Source organism: Euwallacea similis, chromosome 1 (genome assembly GCF_039881205.1).
Source record: "Euwallacea similis isolate ESF13 chromosome 1, ESF131.1, whole genome shotgun sequence".
Lineage (NCBI taxonomy): Eukaryota > Metazoa > Arthropoda > Insecta > Coleoptera > Curculionidae > Euwallacea > Euwallacea similis.
This window is the reverse complement of record NC_089609.1, coordinates 9,633,888-9,656,131: the sequence shown is the minus strand read 5'-3', so window position 1 is coordinate 9,656,131 and position 22,244 is coordinate 9,633,888. Positions and strand designations below refer to the sequence as shown.

The 22,244-nt window shown below is 33.0% G+C and overlaps 2 protein-coding genes and 1 pseudogene across 3 annotated transcripts; all 3 read right to left on the bottom strand.

The window, feature by feature from the left end:
- Positions 1-6,391: 6,391 nt before the first annotated feature.
- Positions 6,392-14,024, bottom strand: LOC136413165 (cytochrome P450 6A1-like). Of its 2 annotated transcripts, none has more exons than XM_066396570.1 (8): positions 9,500-10,001; positions 9,255-9,447; positions 8,508-8,635; positions 8,322-8,447; positions 8,035-8,265; positions 7,894-7,983; positions 7,681-7,839; positions 6,392-7,626 (listed from the first exon to the last, which is right to left on the bottom strand). In XM_066396570.1, the coding sequence occupies exons 1-8, from the start codon at positions 9,930-9,932 to the stop codon at positions 7,460-7,462; spliced, it is 1,527 nt and encodes a 508-aa protein (XP_066252667.1). In that variant the 5' UTR covers positions 9,933-10,001; the 3' UTR covers positions 6,392-7,459. The 2 variants fall into 2 exon arrangements, with proteins under 2 accessions (XP_066252667.1, XP_066252663.1); XM_066396566.1 differs by lacking the exon at positions 9,500-10,001 and adding an exon at positions 13,529-14,024 and having other exon boundaries at positions 6,395-7,626.
- Positions 11,614-12,061, bottom strand: LOC136413180 (probable cytochrome P450 6a21). The gene is made up of 2 exons (XM_066396575.1): positions 11,866-12,061; positions 11,614-11,811 (listed from the first exon to the last, which is right to left on the bottom strand). The coding sequence occupies exons 1-2, from the start codon at positions 12,011-12,013 to the stop codon at positions 11,645-11,647; spliced, it is 315 nt and encodes a 104-aa protein (XP_066252672.1). The 5' UTR covers positions 12,014-12,061; the 3' UTR covers positions 11,614-11,644.
- On the bottom strand, positions 12,063-12,496 carry LOC136413108 (probable cytochrome P450 6a13; annotated as a pseudogene).
- Positions 14,025-22,244: the final 8,220 nt, after the last annotated feature.

The window sequence follows — 22,244 nt, the reverse complement described above, 5'->3', positions numbered from 1 at the left end:
TACGATTCCTACGTACGTAGTTATAGGAATTGTCGAACGGCTGCAGAAAATTATCATCAATTATACCCTGAAAGGCAACAGCTAAACCCTGCAATATTTCCCAGACTTGCTCGAAATTTAGCAATCTATGGTAACTTCCAGCAGGTACGTTCACTGAAATATCGACCAAGAGCTGCTAATATCAACGAAATCAACGTTTTGACGCAAATTCAAATTAATCCTGCTAACTCAAGTTGCAAAATTGCCAACGAATGAAACATCAACAACAGTACTGTTCGTAAGATTTTGAAAAAAAAAAATATTTTGTAATACGTTGCACATATTTGGAAGGGAAATTTTCCGCTCTATCTGACAGTATAAAAATGAAGTATAGCATCTATAAGAAATACGAAAGTTGGATGCCGTATCTTCAAAATTATTACATGTACCGTCTTCATTTTAATGTCAATTTATTCCTCTCATCAAATTAAGTATATATACCAAAATTCATATTTCTACTCCTTATAATAGCAAAGAAAATAATAAAAAACAAAATTGATGATTTTCAGTTTTTTTCGTATATTTCAAAAATGACAGGATATTTTGATTTTTTAAAATATCATCATGTGAGAGAGCCCTAAAATGCGCAACCTTTCTCTAATTTAACCGTTTCTCTATCTGTTCTACTTTTTGAGATTCCAATAGTAACACATCGAAATTGTGAGCACCCTGTATATATAAAATAATACATATAATATTTTAACATGTCATATTTTTCAAAATTTTTATACATTCTAATTAAATACTAAATACCATATACCAAGAGTCAATATATCAAGAGAAAACTGAAGTTTTTTTTTTGGTAAAACTTTAGTAAAACAGTAGTGATTGGAAAACCAAAGACTGAATAGCTGTTTCATTGTTTCAATAGCAATTTTCATAGCCAACTTGTCAAAAAAATTAATACGTTGTATTTCTGTTACTTTTGATAATAAATATTAAAGTTATATAGAGGGCGTTTCTTAATTGATGGTAAAAAATGAAATGAGTGAATCGTGGGCTTATTTTAAGATAAAAATTTTATATAAAGACATGTCCTAAATTGCTTCTATTTAGATTTACGGGGTGTTGAAGTTTCATTTTTTTTCGATTTTTTAAAATTTTTCTGTTAGTTGTAAAGACAATTTACTCAAAATTGGTAACAACAATCATTTTAGCATTACGAACAAACTGAAATAACAATTATTTATAAGGGATTCAATGAAGTTAATGAATAAAATCTAAAAATGTCATAGAAAATGTTCTGATATAAAATATTGAGAGCGGCTACGAAAAAAGTAACGTCCTATGAAATATTTTAAATAATTGTTATTTCAGTTTGTTCGTAATGCTAAAATGATTGTTATTACCAATTTTGAGTTAATTTTCTCTACAACTAACAGAGAAATTAAAGAAAATCGAAAAAAAAATGAAACTTCAACACCCCGTAAATCAAAATAGGAGCAATTTAAGACATTTCTTTCTATTAAATTTTTATCTTAAAATAAGCCCACTATTCACCCATTTCATATTTTCCATCAATTAAGAAACATCCTGTATATCGTTGAAAAGGGTTTAAAATTGTCTATTTTTTTATGCTATGGCCACGTATAATTTATGTTTGAGAAAATGAATTTGTAGCAATTTGCAGGAAAAATTTAAGCACTCCATTAGATTCCTCTCAAAAAAGTGGTATAATAATGCTTTTACGCAATTCCAATATTTTAATAAATAAGAAAGTTATTGGCGGTTTTCAATTTGGGCAAAACTCGAAAAGCCTTTTATATCTTAGTGAACTGTGACGATATCGGGAAACGATTTTTGGCATTAAACATTTCTCAAAAATCGAGTCAGTGACACCTAAATCAGTCTTCCACTATTTGGTCAGAAAATAGGTTTTTCCTGTCAAAACACTCCAAATTGAAACACCCTGTGCAAATGTTTTTTTGTATTCTTTTGCTTTCATGTTGATAAAATTTTCATTTAAAAATTAAAATTTTATTTTCTTGTTAACTCGAAGTTTCTATAATTCGAACGCATTTCGGCGGCACTTAAAATTCGAGTTATGGAATTTCCACTGTACATTAATGTATATTTGGATTCCGTCAATTTGTCTCTTTTCAAAAATATATTATACAGGGTGTTCCTTAACGATGTGCGGATATTTTAAGGTGGGATTCTACATGAAAAAATAATGATAGTTAGTTATATAAACTATGTTCCAAAAGCTCCGTTACGAAAATATGGGGCTGCAAAGTTTTAGAAAAAACTGGAATGTATTTTACGTCACAAACGAAATGATATTAATTATTCAGTTAATGCACATGTCGGTTAATATGATAACATGATTTATTAAAGTAACGGATCTAGAATACAACGTTTATAACCACTATAAGGTACTGTACCTTAAAATAAAATTAGTAACTATAAGATAAATGTCGTGACTGACAGGTCGTCATATGTACCGAGTGAATGTTCGTTGAGAAGTGAGCTTTTGTATATTTTGAGTCATTTTTCAAACCTATCGGTAAGAAGAGAGGGAACATTTATTGGTACCGAAATCTAGAATTGGTAGTTGTAAAACGGAAAAGTGGACATCTGTCCTTAGTTTCAAGTTGCAAGAAGCCGCCCGAAGGGTCAATAGTAGTTACCTTGAGAAAGTACATAATGATACGATCAGAATGTGCTTTTTACGTGCTTCGCCAAATTGTAACATTGTAGGCTGACAATCTCTACTAATAAAATCTTTGCCAAGAAGACCTCAATGAATTGAATATATACAGGGTGGTCGGTTTTGTGTCTGCAAAAAAGAAATGTGTGAAACTACATCCTAAATGGAGTAAAACTCCATCAAGTGCATCAATCTATTTCAATCTGTTCCAGAGACATGATCTTTCCAAAGTTTTATCTAGAACGCTATGGCTTTTTTTTCATAAAAACTCATATTCGTTCACTTTAACCAAATTTTTCTCCACTTTGGACCAAATTTTCAAAATGAGGTTTCAATTTTCTATTAAATTAGTGTATTTTCATGTTTCAAGAATGCTATTTACAGGCCAAATTCTCAACGCAAAAGTTAAAAATAAGAAAAAGTCAAAATTTACGATAATCTTTGATGGACGGAACTATTGTTTGAAGGATTGAAGGATTGAAGGATTGTGTTGATACTTGTTGAAGCGGTTACAGTCAGAAAACTTAGTATTTTGATTTAACCTTCAATCACATAAGATGGTCTCTTTTACTATTCGGGAATACGTTGACATGCATTTCATTTATGGATTATGTAATGCCATTGTAGCTGAGCAGGAGTACAGAAATCGGTATCCAGAGGTTCTTCTGCACTATTCTGTTGCCATTCGACAATGGATTAGTGAAAATTACCCTACTTGGATAGGTCGAGGAGGTGTTATCGCTTGGCCAGTAAAGTTCCTGGACCTAAGTCCAATGGACTTCTTTTTGTGGGGTTTCATGAAGCAATAAGTATACTCTACTGCTGTTAACACAGTAGAGCAGTTAGGCGAAAAAATTGAGAAGGCGGCAGCACGGGTTAGGTAGATTTTAACATTTGATATCACTGTGAAAAAAATGAGGAAACGTGCAAGAGCATGTGTGAGGAACAACGGAAGGCATTTTCAACATTTACTGTAATACTAATTTCTATTTTTATTTATTTATTAAAAAATGTAATTAAAGATAATTATAGAATAATTAAAAATGTTAATGAAAAAGGTAATTTCTAAATTTTAAAATAGTTTTTTATTAATTGACTTCCAATTTATAATTACTTCTGCAATTAATTAAATAAGCGATTCAAAGTCTTTATTTAATTAATAACAGAAAATGAATGTTCTAAATAGATCTTTATTCGCCAATTTCCTTATATCATTCCTTCAAAACTTTGGAAACATCATATCTCTGGAATTAATTGAGATGGACTGATGCACTTGATGGGGTTTTACTCCATCTAGGATGTTTCACACATTTCTTTTTTGCAGACACAAAACCCTGTATATGAAAGTATGTAATATGGAAATTAATGAATATTTTCGAAGCCTCTTGAGACATTTCAATGAAATTTGGTATGTAAAGACAATTTATAAAGGGGCATTAATTGCAATAAAATTATGCGTTTCAATGCAAACTTATTCAAAACTATTTTAATACGACAAAAAAAATAATAGAAAATTTAACACATTATGCGTTGGCATCGTAACGAAATATGAATTACAACTAACAAGAAACAAAAAAAAAAGATCTTTACAAGTGCCGAAAATGACCCCCTTCACTTAATATGCATGCTTCCATTCTTCTTTTCATCGAATTGTGCACTCTTTCCAATATTCCCGGAGCATTTCGTATTCTGTAACATGTTGCAACTATTCTTATATTATATTATCTTTACATACCAAATTTCATTCAAATATCAAGCAATTTCGGAAATATTCTTCAATTTCCTTTTTTTTTTAACTTTATAGCTCCATATTTTCAAAACGGAGCATTTTTGTAACATAGTTTATATAACTAGCTATCATTATTTTTTCATGTAGAATCCCATCTTAAAATATCCGCACATCATTGAGGAACACCCTGTATGACAAGGTTTGCTTCAGTATTCAATATTTATATTCGATATTCAATTTAAATAAAGTATTGAAAAAACGGGGCATCTTATTGGAGACATAAAAGTAAATAAAACATCAAAGTATTATTTGTTACTTTTATGTGACATTAGCTTATTCATTAGCTATTGTTCAATTATCATAAAAATATAAAGTAATGTTTAACGAAGAGGAAAAATTCGAAGTTGTTCGTTTAGTTTACAAAAATAATAAAAATGTTAATGCAGTTCGAGCCGGATACGCTCGTTTGCATCTTGAGCTTCCTTTGCCGTCTCGAGGTTCATTTTATTATATTGAACGATGCTTTATAGAAAGAAAAACTTTTAAGAGACAAAAACGAAAAATTATTCCAAATAAAGAATTGGATCTAAACATATCATATTTCCAAAGTAAGAAAATCTTTTCTTCGTATTGTTCCTTATGCTGAAATAAGAAAACAAGAATATAATGTTTTTATAGAAAGGCCAGGTGATTCTATGGTAAATGTTTCAAGATATTCCAATATAAGTCAAGAAAAATTGTTTCAGCCCTCCATAAATATTACTACCATTCTTACAAAACAATGCCCGTCAGGAAATTAACACAAATCAAAGGCTACGACGTTTAGAATATTGTGAAGAAATGCTGTGCTTACGAAATGAAGACCAGGGTATTTTTGAAAAGATACATATTATGAACCGACGAAGCATCTTTCATAACAGTTAGTATTTATAACAGAAAAAACAATTATATTTGGCAAACTAAAATTCTCCGAGATTCCCTGTCAAGGTTGTACTTCAATCAACGTTTGGTGTGGGATGCACCGAAACAAAGTCATTGATGAGGGTGCTTTGACAGGAGAAGGACATTTACATTTCTTGCAAAATAACATAGAAAATGAGACGGAAGCATTTTCTTTGATATAGTTCAACAACCTAATTTGGCACTAAGACAGAACACCTCCGCATAGTATAGCAGCAGTAAGAAATTATTTAAACAATAGGTATGAAGTGCGTATAGGCAAAACAGGAACTATTCTGTGGCCTCCAAACAGTCCAGATTTTACCCCGATGGATAGTTCTCTATGAAGCTATTTAAAAACTCAAATTTATAACGATACTAATGCAGATTTAAATGAAATAAGAGATAAAATTGAATAGTGTGTATAAGATTTAAATGAAGTAAATTCTGATTTTATTATAAATGTGATTTTGAAACTTAACACAGATTATACGAAATGTATAGACAATAATGGTGATTACATTGAACATTTGTGATTACTTTTATTAATTTTTTTTTTGTTAACTTGACTAGTTTGAGAAAATGTGTTTCATCATAGATCAATATGGCGTTAATGCTGATAAGCTTTTCTTTTATTTTTACGATTTCAACCCATGGTTCATGGTGACCTCGGATTTGTCTGTCACTGGACCGTAGATGCGGACCCTTCTCAATTGAAACATATCGAAAACTACAGGAGCAAACTTTGACATATTATATATTTTTGAAAAGGGAAAAATTAGCGTAGTTCAAAAGTGTATTAATATATAGGAGGTCTCATAAAAAAAAACTTAACTTTGATTGATTTATTCGGGTTCTTATATTCATTTGTTTTTCCTAATATCATATAAAAATATTCATCAATATATAAGATTTTTATATAAACAACTTTTTCCTAACTTCAATAATAAATTTCTAATAACTTGTCAAATTATAAAAATTAACCCTATGCAACTGCCCATAGAAGCCGGCATGACTCCTTTCTGGTAGTAATGGATTTTATATCTCCGAAGAAGATATTTGGTTTCAACTGAGATACCGCTTTTGTTTTCCAGTATCTTTGTACTAGCTTTATAATCAGAAAAGCCAGCCCCAGTAGCAGAAACACCGCAAAGCTAGCAAACAGCACTATTTACTCCATTTTGAGTTGTGGATATGTAAAACTCTCTTTAACTTAGAGTTTGAATAAATCATGACATAATAAAAGGAAAATCTTTGAGGAATTTTATTTATGCAAGTATTTGATTGATGCACATGTTTCAGAGTAGGGCTAGGCACCTTCACCATCAGGTTTAATGCAGCTCTGTTCTTGAGGCGAAAGATCATTACAAGTTTAACTCTAAAGTTCTTTATTACAAATTGAAACTCATGGCATACAAAGTTATAAAAAGGTCGAAAACTTAATATAGGTATGCATTCTACGGAACAATCAAATCTATCCTTAATACCTTCCTTTTGTTACACTTTTCGTTGATTATCAGTGCTTAACATGTGTATTTCCTCTACCAAGCAAACAATGTTGTGTTGAATTTTTACGAGATTAATCCATGATTTCGAAAACATGTAATTTTTTCATATTGTAAACGTTTTCCTTCAGCATACAAATGCGCATTTATACCAGGTGTTTGAAACTGAAACGTATACAGTATTTCATAGACACATAGGAATTATTCCCTGAGAAGTAGGTACTTCAAATCGGTTAAATCTTTTGTGTTCTATAAAGTATTTTCTCATTGATGTTAATTTAGCTGACATTCCAGGTTAACTCGCGGAACCAATGTTGAGGATCAAGTGTTGTGCTACATTTCTCAAAGAAGTAACCTGAGAGGTCAGCTATTGTAAACTAAACAAGGACAATTGTTTGATCCACCTTAATTGTAGTAACATCACTCAAACTAAAATTTCCATTCAATCCACTCGTTGGCGCTAGCAGTTTTCACGGCAGGGTTATGCAATTAAATATACGCACATCATTTAACTTGGTGCCTGGCGCGTTATTCCTTTTAAATTCTATGAGCAAAATGTGCTTTGATAAACATATTTTTAATAGCCAAGTTTATATTTCATATTTTCGTTGCCTTTATCATTATAGGATTCTTGGATGACGTCAAAAACATCCCTTTAGCGAACTCTAGAGGTTTCCCTTTTCTGTTCTCGTCCAAGGTAAATCGAAAATCTTTGATAAGAAGGACCAGGGCAAGTTTACTTTGCAGCACTCCGAATCGCATACCTAGATAGAGCATTATTAACACGTTGCAACGAATAAGAATACGATAGTTTTTACCTATGCAGAGCCTGGGTCCATCACCAAAGGGAAGGTATGTGCCCTCAGGTCTTGAAGTTATTTTTTCTGGACTGAAATTCTCCGGATTAAATTGCTCAGGGTTAGGGTAGAATTCAGGATCCCAGTGCAGACCCGTTACGGGGATAATCACTCGAGTTCCTTTGCAGGGACGGTGGTTATTTATAGTTTCTAAAAGCTTAATTCTTTAATTACCTTTTTTCAATGTAACAGTATTGTCAATATCGTAATCCCGGGAACAGGCTCTTGTTATTATGGACAAAACTGGATATTTTCTAAGAGTTTCTTAAAAAAAAAGAATAATAATCCATTCTATAAAAATTTGGTTTGAAATACCTTTCAAGATTTTATTTAAATATGTCATTTCGGAAACACTTTCATAAGTAATTTGCTGGTTATTTTTTTCCAACGAATCCCAAATTTCCTTTCGTAAGTTTTCCTGGATCTCAGGATTTGATGCCAGTTCATACATAGCGAAGCAAATGGTGCTTGAGGAGGTTTCAAATCCACCTGCGTATATTATGAAGGCGTTGCTGAGCATTTCCTTTTCGGAGAATAGCGAACTCTCTGAATATTCAATAAAATAGTAAAAAACATTTGAGCAAATGCATAGTTATCTTTACTTTGATCATTTTGAAATTTTGATGTGTCTGAAACTAAACTATTCCGAAGTTGCATCAGTAGCTGCAGGAAATCAACTCTATGGAAACCAGTTTTCTCTCTGTATTCTATTGAAGATTTGATCATTGCTGAAAATTATATGAAACCAACTAAAAGTTAACAAAGAAATTCTCAATTAAATAACTTACGCAGGAAATACTCGTATGCGTCTGACGGGAACATACGATGTCCGAGGTTCCCCAGAAAATCGAACGAAAATATCAGTTCAACGGTACGTTTCCAAAGTTCAGGCCTTACCATAGATCTTCCAACTTCCCTGAAAATTGCTATATTTGATAAAAGACTCATTTGTGCTTTCTCTTATTTGATTGAGGTTAATTTGAAGTTTTATTTCAAAATTTTGTGTAGGTACTATTTTGTTGACAATATGGCGAAGGAAATTTTTATTTCTAGTAATTTTTAGGATGTCACATTTTTAGCTTTTAATTTATATACTATTTCACATTATTTACGTGCATTATTTACGTCATTATAATCAATCTAGTGAAATTTAAGATTTTTCACTATACAACTGATCCAAATTAAATTTTCCTGACAATGTGGTGCCTTTTAAGCTAATATGGAACAAGAGATTTTCACATTATTTCTTATGAATTTTAAATCTAACGCCAAAAAATGTCATCTTGGTGATATAATGCGATGTTCCCAAATTTACTTAACATGGTAATTTGTAAATCTGCCGTAATGTGCTCTCGTAGTAACGATTTTAGTGGAATTCTTATTTTGCGCTTTCTAAAAATCTGCGCACTCAACTGTGCACCTTCATATGTCCTTCACTGACCAAATTCCAATAACAACAGAAGTCATAATAATATTTCGCCAAACAGTGGTTCAGTCACTTTTTTCAAGAGTTGTAATTCAAAGGTCTATCTTACCTAAGTTTATGCTGAGGATGTCGAAGAGTATTAGAATCAAGTCCAAAGGCCACTTCTGCAATGGTATCAGTTGTATATCTAGCTGCAAGATCTTTTATATCCATCAGCTGGCTAAGTTCGGCATGTTCCTGGACAATTCGAATCATTGTTTCCCCTTTGTCTTTGATTATTCCGAACATTTGTTTTAGTTTCCCTGTAAGGGCTTTATCTGCTTCTGTAAATTAACGCAGCTAATCTGAACTTGCCTGACGTAAAAATGGGAGTCATTTTTGTCCTCTGCTTCTTCCATTGGTCACCACTAACGAAAAATACGTTCATCGTAAGAGTATCTTTGTCATGGTTGTACAAGCCACGTTCCTCGAATGAACTGAAATCCTTCACCAATATACGTTTTATCAATTCTGCATCAGTAGGAATATAGAATGGTGTACATCCTGCATAGATGCCGATTCCCTTCAAACCCTGCGATTTGGTTTTAAAGTATATTTTCCCGTAGAAATCTGGTTGACTTTCCATCCCAGTTGCAATGGACTTTACATCCCCGAAGATGAGATTTGGTTTCAACTGAGATACCCCTTTTCTTTTCCAATAATTCTGTGCTCGTTTTATGTATAGGAAAACCAGTCCCAGCACTAATAGCAGAAACATGGGAAAACTTGCAAACACGGTGAACTCCATCTTGAATTTTGAAGATTTAAAATGTCTTTAAAGTTTATATTGGTGGTCAGTACTTTTAGAGTTCGAACAAATTGCGATGCAATACAGAAATTATATTTCGTGAATTATTTATATTCAATATCTTAATTTCCCCCCCTCTCAGTGCCAATTTATATCATTAGCGGATTAAATAACTGCTTGAAAATTTCTGAACAAATTTTATTAAACTCCATGTTTCTGTTCTCTCTTATTGGACTTGAACTGAAGTAACATTTAAAAATAATGACCGTAATCCGAAATTTCACTGCATAGTTCTATGTATTATGATATGAACGGAAATCATTTATGTAGACACCTCTACTTTTCTACTCAGACGATTAATGGCATGTAGATGTTCGTCTCATTATCATGATTGTTTTGATCTTGGTGTAGTTCAATAATAACAGTTGCATCATTACATTGCATATATCTGTAGGATCGCGTCCCTTGTAGATAGGTGTTACTTTTAAGCTGGATACATGTTAGATAGTAGGAATTAACTTTAAGATTGTCATACCCCTGGGGTACGACCCTGGTGGGCATTAGTTAGGGCATGGGAATTTCCTATGCCATGCCTTGTCGGTGTTGGAAATCCCCGCAATAAACCGGGTCGGCATGGGAACTGCCTGTAATATACTTTGTCGGCATTTGAATTGCCCTTGATAAATTTCGTTGGCCCTATAGTTGCAATTCCAATTCCCAGCTTAAGACGTAACGGTTTGATGCGGCGGGTGGTGCAGATGGCACCCTAGCCAGGGTACGCCCATGGTTTATCACCATGGGTTTTAGTATTTAAGATTTTGCAGGGCATGTACAAGCTCTCTTTTCTTCTGGGTTCGGTTGTCGTTGGTAACTCAGAAGTCGCGTCCGCGCTCGCTAAACTCACAGGTTACTTTATACTCTCTTTTGTTCACTTTACATTAATAAACGCATACTTATAGTCCTTTCCTATCTGCGATTTCATTATAAGATATAAACACCATCCTATATCTACAGTAGTATCAAAACCCGATACTACATATCAATAAACTACAGTATTCTCATTAATTATTGAAATAGTTATTTATTTGAATATGCTGTCGACCTTTTGCGACTTAAGGGTTCAGTTCATAAAATAGTCAAAAATGCATGTTATTTATTTAACTGAATATTAATTACATGTATTTTAAATGTAGGTAAGCGTCAAAGCTAATTCGGCTTGGTTGGGAATTATACGAAGCTGATATATGGAGGTAATACATATACGGAGTGGGGATAGATGGAGAAGGTATATAGATGATAAAAAGGTAAATAATCGTTTCTGTTACTTTCAAAACGTTTTTGGATATATTTATAAAGCTCTATTGTTTATTGTGTTCTTTTCACATTTGAAAGCTTCATGTTCCTGTTATTTTCTATATAGTAGAAATTTTACTATAAAATAGCTGCGAAACCCTTCATGAAAGTATCGACACCTTTCTGATTAAAAACTTGGTGCTTGGCCGGGCCTAACAGTGATGCGTTTCAACTTTGAGAACAGATGTTTTTTCAGTGCCTCTAGCTTTTACTTGGTGGTGCTAGCAGTTTTCATAGCAGGACTATGCAACTAGATATGTTCACATCATTTAACCAGGCGTCTGGCGTTTTATTCCTTTTAAATGCTATGAGTAAACCGTGCTTTGGTAAAATTATTTATTAATAGTGAAGTATATATTTCACATCTTCGTTGCCTTCATCATTACAGGATCCTTGGGTGACGTCAAAAACATCCCTCTAGCGAACTCTAGAGGTTTCCCCTTGCTGCTCTCTTCCAAGGTAAACCGAAAATCTTTGATGAGAAGGATCAGTGCAAGTTTACTTTGCAGCACTCCGAATCGCATACCTAGATAGAGCATTATTAACACGTTGCAACGAATAAGAATACGATAGTTTTTACCTATGCAGAGCCTGGGTCCATCACCAAAGGGAAGGTATGTGCCCTCAGGTCTTGAAGCTATTTTTTCTGGACTGAAATTCTCCGGATTAAATTGCTCAGGGTTAGGGTAGAATTCGGGATCCCAGTACAGACCAGTTAAGGGAATCATCAGTTGGGTTCCTTTGCAGGGGCGGTGGTTATTTATAGTTTTCAAAAGTTTAAACTTTACCTTTATTTAGTGTGACGGTATTGTTGATATTGTAATCTTTGGTGCAGGCTCTTGGTAATGCGCTCACAATTGGATATTTCCTAAGAGTTTCTTAAAAAAAAAACAACAACAATATTTAATAATCCAGTCTATAAACATTTGATTTTAAATACCTTTGAAGACTTTGTCTAAATATTCCATTTCAGAAATAGAGTCATAAGTAATTTGCTTGTTATTTTTGTCCAACGAATCCAAAATTTCCTTCCGTAATTTTTCCTGGATATCAGGATTTGATGTCTATTCATAGATGGCGAAACAAGTTGTGCTGGAGGAGGTTTCAAATCCAGCTGCGTATATCGCGAAGGCGTTGCTGACCACTTCTGTTTCGGAGAATGTTGAACTCTCTGGAATATTCAATAAATAGTAGGGAATATTTAAGAACATGCATAATTATCTTTACTTTGATCACTTTTAGATTTTGGTGTGTCCGAATGAAAGCTACCCTTAAGTTGCATCAATAGCTGCAGAAAGTCCACTCTGTCAAAACCAGTTTTTTCTCTGTAGTCTATCGCAGATTTAATCATTGCTAGAAATCATGAAACCAACTGAAGGTTAACCAATAAATACTTAATTAAATTATTTACGCAGGAAATAGTCGTATACATCTGACGACAACGAACGATACCCGAGGTTCCCCAGAAAGTCACATGGAAATATCATTTCAACGGTAAGTTTCCAAGGTCTAGGTGTCATTAAAGATCTTCCAATTTCCCTGAAAATTGCGAGAATTTGACTAAAAAACTGATTCGTGTTTTCTATCATTTGACTAAAATTAAATGGAGAATTGATTATAAAATTTTAGTAAGTGATATTTTGTCAACAATTTAGTGAAGGCAAATTGTGATTTCTAGTAATTCCTACCGTCTCACATTTTCAGCTTTTAGTTTAATATTACGTATTATTTACATGGATGAATTTATTTCATTATAATCAATTTAGTCAAATTCAAGATTTTTTACCACGCAATTGCTCTAAATTAAATGTTTTGGACAATATGGTGCACATTAATAGAAATATGAAACAGGGGATTTGCACCCTAGTATTGGAACTCTTATTTTGCGTCTTCTGAAAAGCTTCACTGGTTCAAAAACAACAGAAGTCGTAATAATCTCTCGTCAAACAGAGGTTCAACTACTTTTTCGAAGAGTTGCAATTCAAAGGTGTATCTTACCTAAGCTTATGCTGAGGATGTCGAAGAGTATTACAATCAAGTCCGAAGGCCATTTCTGCAATGGTATCAGTTGTATATCTAGCTGCAAGATCTTTGATATCTATCAGCTGGTCAAGTTCGGCATGTTCCTGGACAATTTGAATCATTTTTTCCCCTTTGTCTTTGATTATTTCGAACATTTGCTTTAGTTTTCCTATAAGGGCTTTATCTGCTTCTGTAAATTAACACAGCTAATCTGAATTTACCCGATGTAAAAATGGGAGTCATCTTTGTCCTCTGCTTCTTCCATTGGTCACCACCAACGAAAAATATGTTCATCGTAAGAGAATCTTTTTCATGGTAGTACATACCACTTCCATCAAAGGAGCTGAAATCCTTCACCAATATACGTTTTGCTAATTCCGCGTTTGTAGGAATGTAGACTGGTGTCCATCCTGCATAAATGCCGATTCCCTTCAATCCCTGGGATTTTGCATTAAAGTATATTTTCGCGTAGAAATCTGATTGAGTTTTCATCCCAGTGGTAATGGACTTTACATCTCCGAAGATGAGATTTGGTTTTAACTGAGATACCCCTTTTCTTTTCCAGTAATTGTGTGCTCGTTTTATATAAAGGAAAACTAGCCCCAGCACTAATAGCAGAAACATGGGAAAACTTGTCAACACTGTGAACTCCATCTTGAGTCCCGAAGGTTTAAAATATGTTTTAAGTCTCTATTGGTGGTCAGCACTTTTAGAGTTCGAACAAATAGCGATACAATACAGAAAAAACCTTTCCTGAATTATTTATGTACCTACAACGCCTTAATCTCTCCCCTCTTCAGTACTAATTTATATTATTATCGGATTAAATCGCTAATTGAAGATTTCTGGACGAATTTTATTAAATTCCATATTTTTGTTCTCTCTTACTGGTCGTGGTGTGAAGTAACACTTAAAGATAATTACCGTAACCTAAAATTTCACTGCATAATTCTATGTATTGCGACAAGGATGGAAATCGTATATGTAAGTAGACATCTCTACTTTTCTACTCAGACGATTAATGGCATGTAGATGTCGTCTCATTATCATGATTGTTTTGATCTTGGAGTAGTTCAATAACAGTTGCCTTATTGCATTTCATATATCAATTAACTACAATAGGCTCGTTAATTATTTATCAGTTATTTATTTGCATATTCTTTTGACCTGTTGCAAGCTAAGAGTTCAGTTCATAAAATAAACTCACTTTCAAAAGTCTTGCATCCCCTACCCATATTGGTTTTAGCAAAGTTTTGTAGAACCTTTTAAATTCCTAGTGACGAGTATGAATTTAGAGCTCCCAAAAAAATGCAATAATTTGATTTTATTGAAATGAGCTTATAAGCATTTTGGCAACCGGTGCGGGAATAATCGCAGCGGGGAATTACCTCAGGAGGAATTACCTCTTCGGAGAATCACCGTGCAAGCGACAAAGAGTAAATAGGAACGAACTGAGTAGAAAATAGAAGAGCGGTGTGGAAGGTGGTTGTATTTGCGAGTTAGAGTGATAAGTTTGTTAGATCTTGTTAACGAATTGTTCTTATTAAATTAAAACTTGAGAATCCTGTGAAGTATTTGAATGCTTAGTGAAGTATCACAAATATAAAACACAAAATCAAATTGTAATGCAAAAATTCGAAAAATGAAAAATTCAATTGTGTCAAAAAACAAAATATTAACAATGCAACAACAATAATTAATACCCAGTGTTTGAGTTTCTACTCCTTATTAATGCATTTATGCGTCTAGGCATTCCAATAATTAGATTATTGATTATTTCATGAGGAATAATCATCCATTCTTCTGTGGTGGCAACAATCAATTCTTGCGTATTTCTCGGTGGGTTATCCCGGTTGAATATGGCTCTTGAGACGAAATCCCATACGTGCTCTATAGGATTCATGTCAAGTGACATCGCCGGCTATTTTAATCTCGTGATATTGTGATTTTTCATTGCGTCTTAAACAGCTCGGGTGCGATGTAGTCTGGCATTGTCGTCCATAAACTGATCTCTTAATTAATTGTGTAATGATGCAATAATAGGATTAATTATGTGTTGAAGGTAGTATGCACCTATTATTGTTCCAGGTATATGGATTAACCTCTTAACGTTCGAATTTTTTTGCAAAACTTTGTCAAAAATAACTGATTTTTTAAAATTTTGTTTCGATATCTACAGGCAAAGTTATTAAATATATCAATCACAAAATTTAAATAAACGTCACGTTTAACCAAAAAAAAAAACAAATTATAAAATATGCAAATTTGCTTACCTTTAGACATTGGAAAAATATTTTAAATGTTATTTGAAGTTTGAAATATTTTAAAAAGCGGAGTGATATATAATATAAAGGCACATTACATGTTGGACAGTAATATCTGAATTCTCTGCGAATTTCCTTTTCATTCGCATTTCTTGATCTGTAGCATACTCCACATTTTCGAGTTGGATTTTTTTTCAGTCCGATTTTTTTTTCGGTCGGAGGAATTTGTTCAGAAAAATGACGTCATCTGTCTCAAAGGTGTGAGGCTTGTTGAAGGACGACCTTTGCGACATGAGTATCCCTCTTGATGGTATTTTTTCATTGTTTGTTGTATTAGTTCTAGTCTGTAAACCAATGCTGACTTCGTTCCTTCAGATTTCTGATATAAGACAAATAAATTCCACAAAGCTAAATCTACGAGATGAAAAAAAAATTTTTTAAATACTTTCTTCCTCTTTTTCGAGGAATATGTTAGTCTGTTAAATGCTGATCAACACGATTAATACCACTCATCGTGTCATTATGGTCGACAACAACTGTAGGCTTCACTTTCACCTAATTCCTTTTTGTTATTTCCAATGTAACATTGCAATGGACAGTAAAAATCAAAGATATATCTTTTTTCTCCTTCCATTTGAGAACACACACTTTGCCTCTTTGGAACGCAATAATGTCACTTTATTTAATTTTTTAATTTTTCACTTCATTTGAAATGACTTTTCGAGTAACTTTTAGTGTCCCGTAAACATCAGTCTTACTAGAAACAAGTAAATCTGTGGTGAGTTGTAAAAGTTGTCCATAGTCACGCAATATTCTTGATTCAGTAATGGTTTGGATAGAGTCATAACAACTTGAAATCATATTGGAAGTATCGTATACGTTGAATCAAGATTGGTTTCTTTCCCTGTATAAATCAAAAAATTCCACACATAACCACTTTTTGATTCACACAAGAAATATGTTTTTATTTCAAATTTGGCTCTTTTCAATGGCATATACTGAATCCATCCAAGTTTGCCTTTATACAAAAGTAGACTCTCATCTATGGTAATATTTTTTCGGGGGTTATTGCTTCACGAAATTTGACGGATAAATTTTCGTATACAGGCCAAATTTTGATTAGTTTCGAATTGGGATGTATTGTAACGTTAAAATCTTCATTGTTTGAGAAATGAATATTTTGGTTTATTGCTTCAAACCGTTTACTGCTCATACACTTGGAAAAAAAAGGTGTTACAAGTAATGGGTTGGTCGACCAATATTGCCGAAGTTCCGATTTCTTGACAGTGCTTTGCAAAATTATGAGACCTAAAAAAATCCTCACTTCCTCGCTTATACCAGGAACCCAACTTTTTCCTCTTTTATTTTAACGACATACCGATTTCTTTCTTGAACAATATGATTTATAAAAGCATCGTCTATACAATTTCGAGCAATTGCTCTAATATTACGCAAAGTCTAATGAATTAAAACATCATTATTTGATCAATTGCAAAATCAAGCAAAGTAGCAAAGTGAATTAAATTCACTTTGCTAACTGTTTTATTGCATGTTATGTATTATTTATGACGTTACACGTGACCTCTGCATAAAATAAGATCAATGTAAGACAATAGGAAAGTAAGAATCTATGATTGCTTAAAATCAAAGAACCCCTAAGTCGGATCACCCATGTCTTCAGCTCTCAACCATTAACACGTGGGAGACCCAACTATAAATTATACGTAAGGTTGATGAATCTAAAAGGGACTCTGCAGAAAACATAAACATTACAATTGTCCAGTCATACAATGTATAAACTTCAACAAATTTTTCCGCGGAAATTTTAAGGGTTTTCCAATAAATATTCTTACAAAATCGACTTAGTTTTTCATGATACACCTATCTCTAAAATTGTATAGATAAGTTGTGAATCATCCTGTATAAGCTTCAAAAAATGCAAAATGTCCCCATAAGTGGTTTGGAAATGTATGCCTGCAGTTGCAGTAAATGGAAAATATGGGGGTGCAGCAGTGTTGAGTTGTATTGGATTATGGGTATAAAAATAAAAGAATCTAAGACAGAACGCTTCTGTTAGAACTCTAATTTCTTTATTACAGACAGAGAGCACATATTAACGCTCAAAGGATCTGTAACGAACTGACTACGGAAGACTCACACTTTTACCACTTATGTATTTATATTAGAAAGGCCAAACACTGCAACCATTCTCTTGATTTATTGTCCCGGTTATCTGGTCTTTACATGGGTGAAATATTAACTTCAAGTGACAAAAAACCCAAAAACCCATATTTTCTTCTTTCTTCTGTTTTAAGAAAAAGAGTCATAAATTGAACAAACTTGACTTTTACAGGCAATAAATTTGAGAACAAAAAGACTATTGCATTATGGACGGGAATAATTGTATCAGAAATCCAACAAGTTGCAACTCACACTAACTACGGGCATTGTAGAAATTTGGGAGGTCATCACAACTGGATGTTTCTGAATCTGAGAAAAACTCCACATTGGTATCAGGTCCAGTTTCTTGTAGATTTGCTTCTACATCAAAATCTTCTAAATGTAATACATATTCGTCACTGCTCATGTTTTTAATGGAAAGTTTGTGTAAATTATACAGGGTGTTAGTGAAATAACTTTCGTAAATTTAACCAGTGATTAAGAACGTCATTTTGAACAAAAAAGTTCCTTACAAAATGGGTCGAAAACCTAATAGTTTAAAAAAAAAATTGTCAAAGTTGGTAACCGAAAAGCTATGATAAGGTTTAAAATTTGAATAAAATGTAGAAAAATGTACTTGACACATACAGGTTGTTTGACGTGTAACAAAAAAACTTAAAATTATTCAACAATAACATTGCTAAAAGCAAATGAAAACTTAATTAATAACTAAGCGGTAAAAAAAACGTAAGTGGCAACGCCGCACTGAACGTTACCGAGGAAGAGAAGTTTATTTTCGTCATGGTTGTTTTTTATGACCCTTATGAGGGTCGCTCACCCATGTTGCGGATGAAATGATAAGGCATTGGAATGCGCAGTAAACAGATTGACTTAGTACTTCAATAGTACATGAGTTATGTAACCATCTGCACTTTATCCCATTTTATGTGACATATGATCCCAGGCAAAGATGCCTGGCGCCATGGACATGTGGAGCTCATTAGTGACCAACACGAAGGGACAAGACAAAAACCACCCTTATTTTTCAAATTTGTCATGGACTGTATGTCCTTCCATACTTTTAATATTTTAGTGTGATTTCGGTCTCGTTGAATGCATCTTCTGTCGATATACGTAAAAGATTATCCGCAAAGTTAATTTGGGCGAGCTTTAAGTGATTTTATTCCGACTTATTAACAGTACCTAAGTGACAATGTATTCTGTACGCGAGTATCATGACATGCTTTTGATATATGTAGAGGCGTTACAAAATTCTGAAGAAGTTAGACGCATTTACGGTAATCCTTATCCAGAAAGAAAACTTCCAGCTCGACAAACATTTGTACGAGTTTCCCAAAATTTTCTGGATACAGGGAGTGTTATTTATATCAAGGACACGAGGTCGACAGAGAGAAGTTGATTTTGAAGCCGAAAAACAAATTTTAAACCTTGTTCAAAAGAATTTAACAAGGAGTACCCGGAGTAGAGCATGCATGGACTCAAATGGTCAACATTTCGAACATTTAATGTAACAAAAACAATCATAAATTTGTGTTCTTCAATGTGATGTGAGTGGTGTAAAATGTGTAACGTGTCATGTTAAGCTAATTAAAGATGATAACAATAATTTCAAGGTAAATGGCTTTTCAAAATAATAAAATAAGAATCATACAATTTTTAAATTCCATGAATTTAGTGCATTTTATTAATTATGTACTGTAAAATCTATCAGACCAAAAAAAAACGTGTAAAAAGCAAACCCACTTCATGCGGCTACTTAGGTAGGTGTGAAAATGAAATAAATACGAGGTGACGTTGCCAATTCTCAGAAAATGTTTTTTTGATTTTCCAGGCAAATGATTGTATTTACGACCCCTGTTGTAAGGAACTTTTTTGTTCAAAATGATATTCTTAATCACTGGTTAAATTTACGAAAGTTATTTCACTAACACCCTGTATATTCAATTCGCAGAAAATACAAATATCATAAACACTTAATAAAAATAAAATATATCTCCTGCAGCAGCGTTCTGATAATTGCAAAATAGTGGGGGAAGTAGTACATGTAGCAGGGAACGAGTTTAAACGGACAGAGTCTATTTAATCATATAAAATTTTCGAACCCGAGTTATCTCGGGTATGCGAAAATTGAAATGGCGACTCAACTCAAGTTATCTCGGGTGAGTACGTTAAGCGGTTAAAGGAGCCCGTCTGTTTACAGGGTTATTCCCCATATTTTTCCTCGACCCTAACATCTCTATTTTTGGAAATAGAAAAAATAATTAAGACAAATGTTTTAGTTTTTGTTGTGAATTATCCGAATTCGCCATCGGATTAAACGAACGAGCATCTTAAAGCTGTCAAAAAATGGCAAGTTGTGTTTTTTAAATGAAACACCCTGTATATTTATACCTTTTTAAAATCTGCTCCCCTCTCTGATTCCAAATATACAGGGTGATTCACGTAACTGTTTCATTAGAAACTTTTGTACTTGTAACTAATCTAAATTTTTCATATTTAGGGTTAAACTAATATAGATACACTCTACTTTTTAATAATATTTTGAAGGTCATATCACTTCCGGTTATACCGGAAGTCGAGATCAACTTCCTTATTTCAAATGGAACACCCAGTATATTTTTGCATTTTTGGAATCTAGGAATTAAGCTGATTAAATTCTTATTAGGTACTCTTATACCTAAACCTAACCGTTTTAAAGATATTTTGGTTTAAAAGAAAAATCTTTCTAAAACACCATTTCTATAAAATTTAAAATTCTCAGCTATTATTGGAGCTGGCTTTACGAAAATTTGCTGACATGTTAACTAAATATAGTAGATTAGGTTAATGTGAAAAGTTGTTATAAATATCATACAGGGTGCCTAAAAAACCAAAAGAGACTTTTTAGTTTCGACTTTTCCATGTCTTAAAAAATTTGATTCCAATATCCTAAATTTGTTTTTTGTGATTTTCGGAAGATGCGGATATCTTTCGTTGAATGTACGGCAAGTTCTCTCCAAAACTTTGTTACACACTCCATGAATAAAGAATAAATTAAAAATATCACTATTTGAATAAGTATTATTAAAGTTCATGATTCTAAACTGCTGAGCGAACTTATTAAATTGATAATTACATGACCGCATTTTACAGGAAACAGCCATGTTCTTTTCAAAGCCATCTAAGATACTTAGAATTATTATTGTACAATATTAAAAAATCGCCAATTAGAGCAAAAGTGTTAATTTTAGTTATAGGGATGCTTAATAGTAACCGATTCAGAATTAAATTTAGATTCTAAACATATAAAAATATAGGGGGTGTTCCATTCGAAGCGACTTTTTTGCTATCAAACTTCTTTAAATATGACGTGGTTTTTTGGACACCCTGTATGATATTTATAATAACTTTTCACAACTTTTCACATTAACTTAATCTAGCATATCTAGTTAACATGTCAGCAAATTTTCGTAAAGCCAGCTCCAATAATAGCTGAGAATTTTAAATTTTATAGAAATGGTGTTTTAGAAAGATTTTTCTTTTAAACCAAAATATCTTTAAAACGGTTAGGTTTAGGTATAAGAGTACCTAATAAGAATTTAATCAGCTTAATTCCTAGATTCCAAAAATGCAAAAATATACTGGGTGTTCCATTTGGAATAAGGAAGTTGATCTCGACTTCCGGTATAACCGGAAGTGATATGACCTTCAAAATATTATAAAAAAGTAGAGTGTATCTATATTAGTTTAACCCTAAATATGAAAAATTTAGATTAGTTACAAGTACAAAAATTTCTAATGAAACAGTTACGTGAATCACCCTGTATATATTATAATTATTATAATATAATATATCCATTTAAAAAAACACAACTTGTCATTTTTTGACAGCTTTATGATGCTCGTTCGTTTCCTCCGATGGCGAATTCTTATAATTCATAATAGAAATTAATACATTTGTCTTAACTATTTTTTTCTATTCTAAAAATAAAAATTTTAGTGTCGAGGAAAAATATGGGGAATAACCCTGTACATTATACCTTCCCAAAACATTTGTGTCCCACCGCGATAAGAAACGATTCCAATTCCTGTTTCTAGTCTATGTCCACGACCTGGTTCTCTCCAAGCTCTTACTCAGTAATCGTCACTAACTAATCTAAAACGGGACTCGTCTGTAAAAAGCTCCTTTCTCCAATCTGCGAAATTCTATTTTTGATGATCTCTCGCCCATTACTAACGCGCTGTTCGATGGCGATGAGTCAACAAAGGAACTTGCAGAGGTCTTCGGGACCTTAATTCTGTTGGTAAGACCCTTCTGCAAATGGTAGCATTGAAGATGACGCGGTTATACGTTCTCTTTAACTGAGATGTTAGTACTGGAACGGAGACTGTCCTATCTTCACGGGCTGATTGAGCAATATAATGATCTTCTCTAATCGTGATAATACGAGGGCGACCAGTACGAGGTTAGCTTCGTACATCCCCATACTCTTCATATCGTTGAATTGTCCTG

Bases quoted from the DNA above. Each gene is read 5' to 3' on its own strand.
- LOC136413180 (XM_066396575.1), bottom strand. From the start codon at position 12,013: ATGATTCCCTTAACTGGTCTGTACTGGGATCCCGAATTCTACCCTAAC. The intron at 11,812-11,865 runs GTAAAAACTATC...TGCTCTATCTAG, and splicing joins TGGACCCAGGCTCTGCATAG to GTATGCGATTCGGAGTGCTG.
- LOC136413165 (XM_066396566.1), bottom strand. From the start codon at position 13,961: ATGGAGTTCACAGTGTTGACAAGTTTTCCCATGTTTCTGCTATTAGTG. The intron at 8,636-9,254 runs GTAAGATAGACC...AGCAATTTTCAG, and splicing joins CATCCTCAGCATAAACTTAG to GGAAGTTGGAAGATCTATGG. The intron at 8,448-8,507 runs GTAAGTTATTTA...TATAATTTTCAG, and splicing joins CGCATACGAGTATTTCCTGC to CAATGATCAAATCTTCAATA.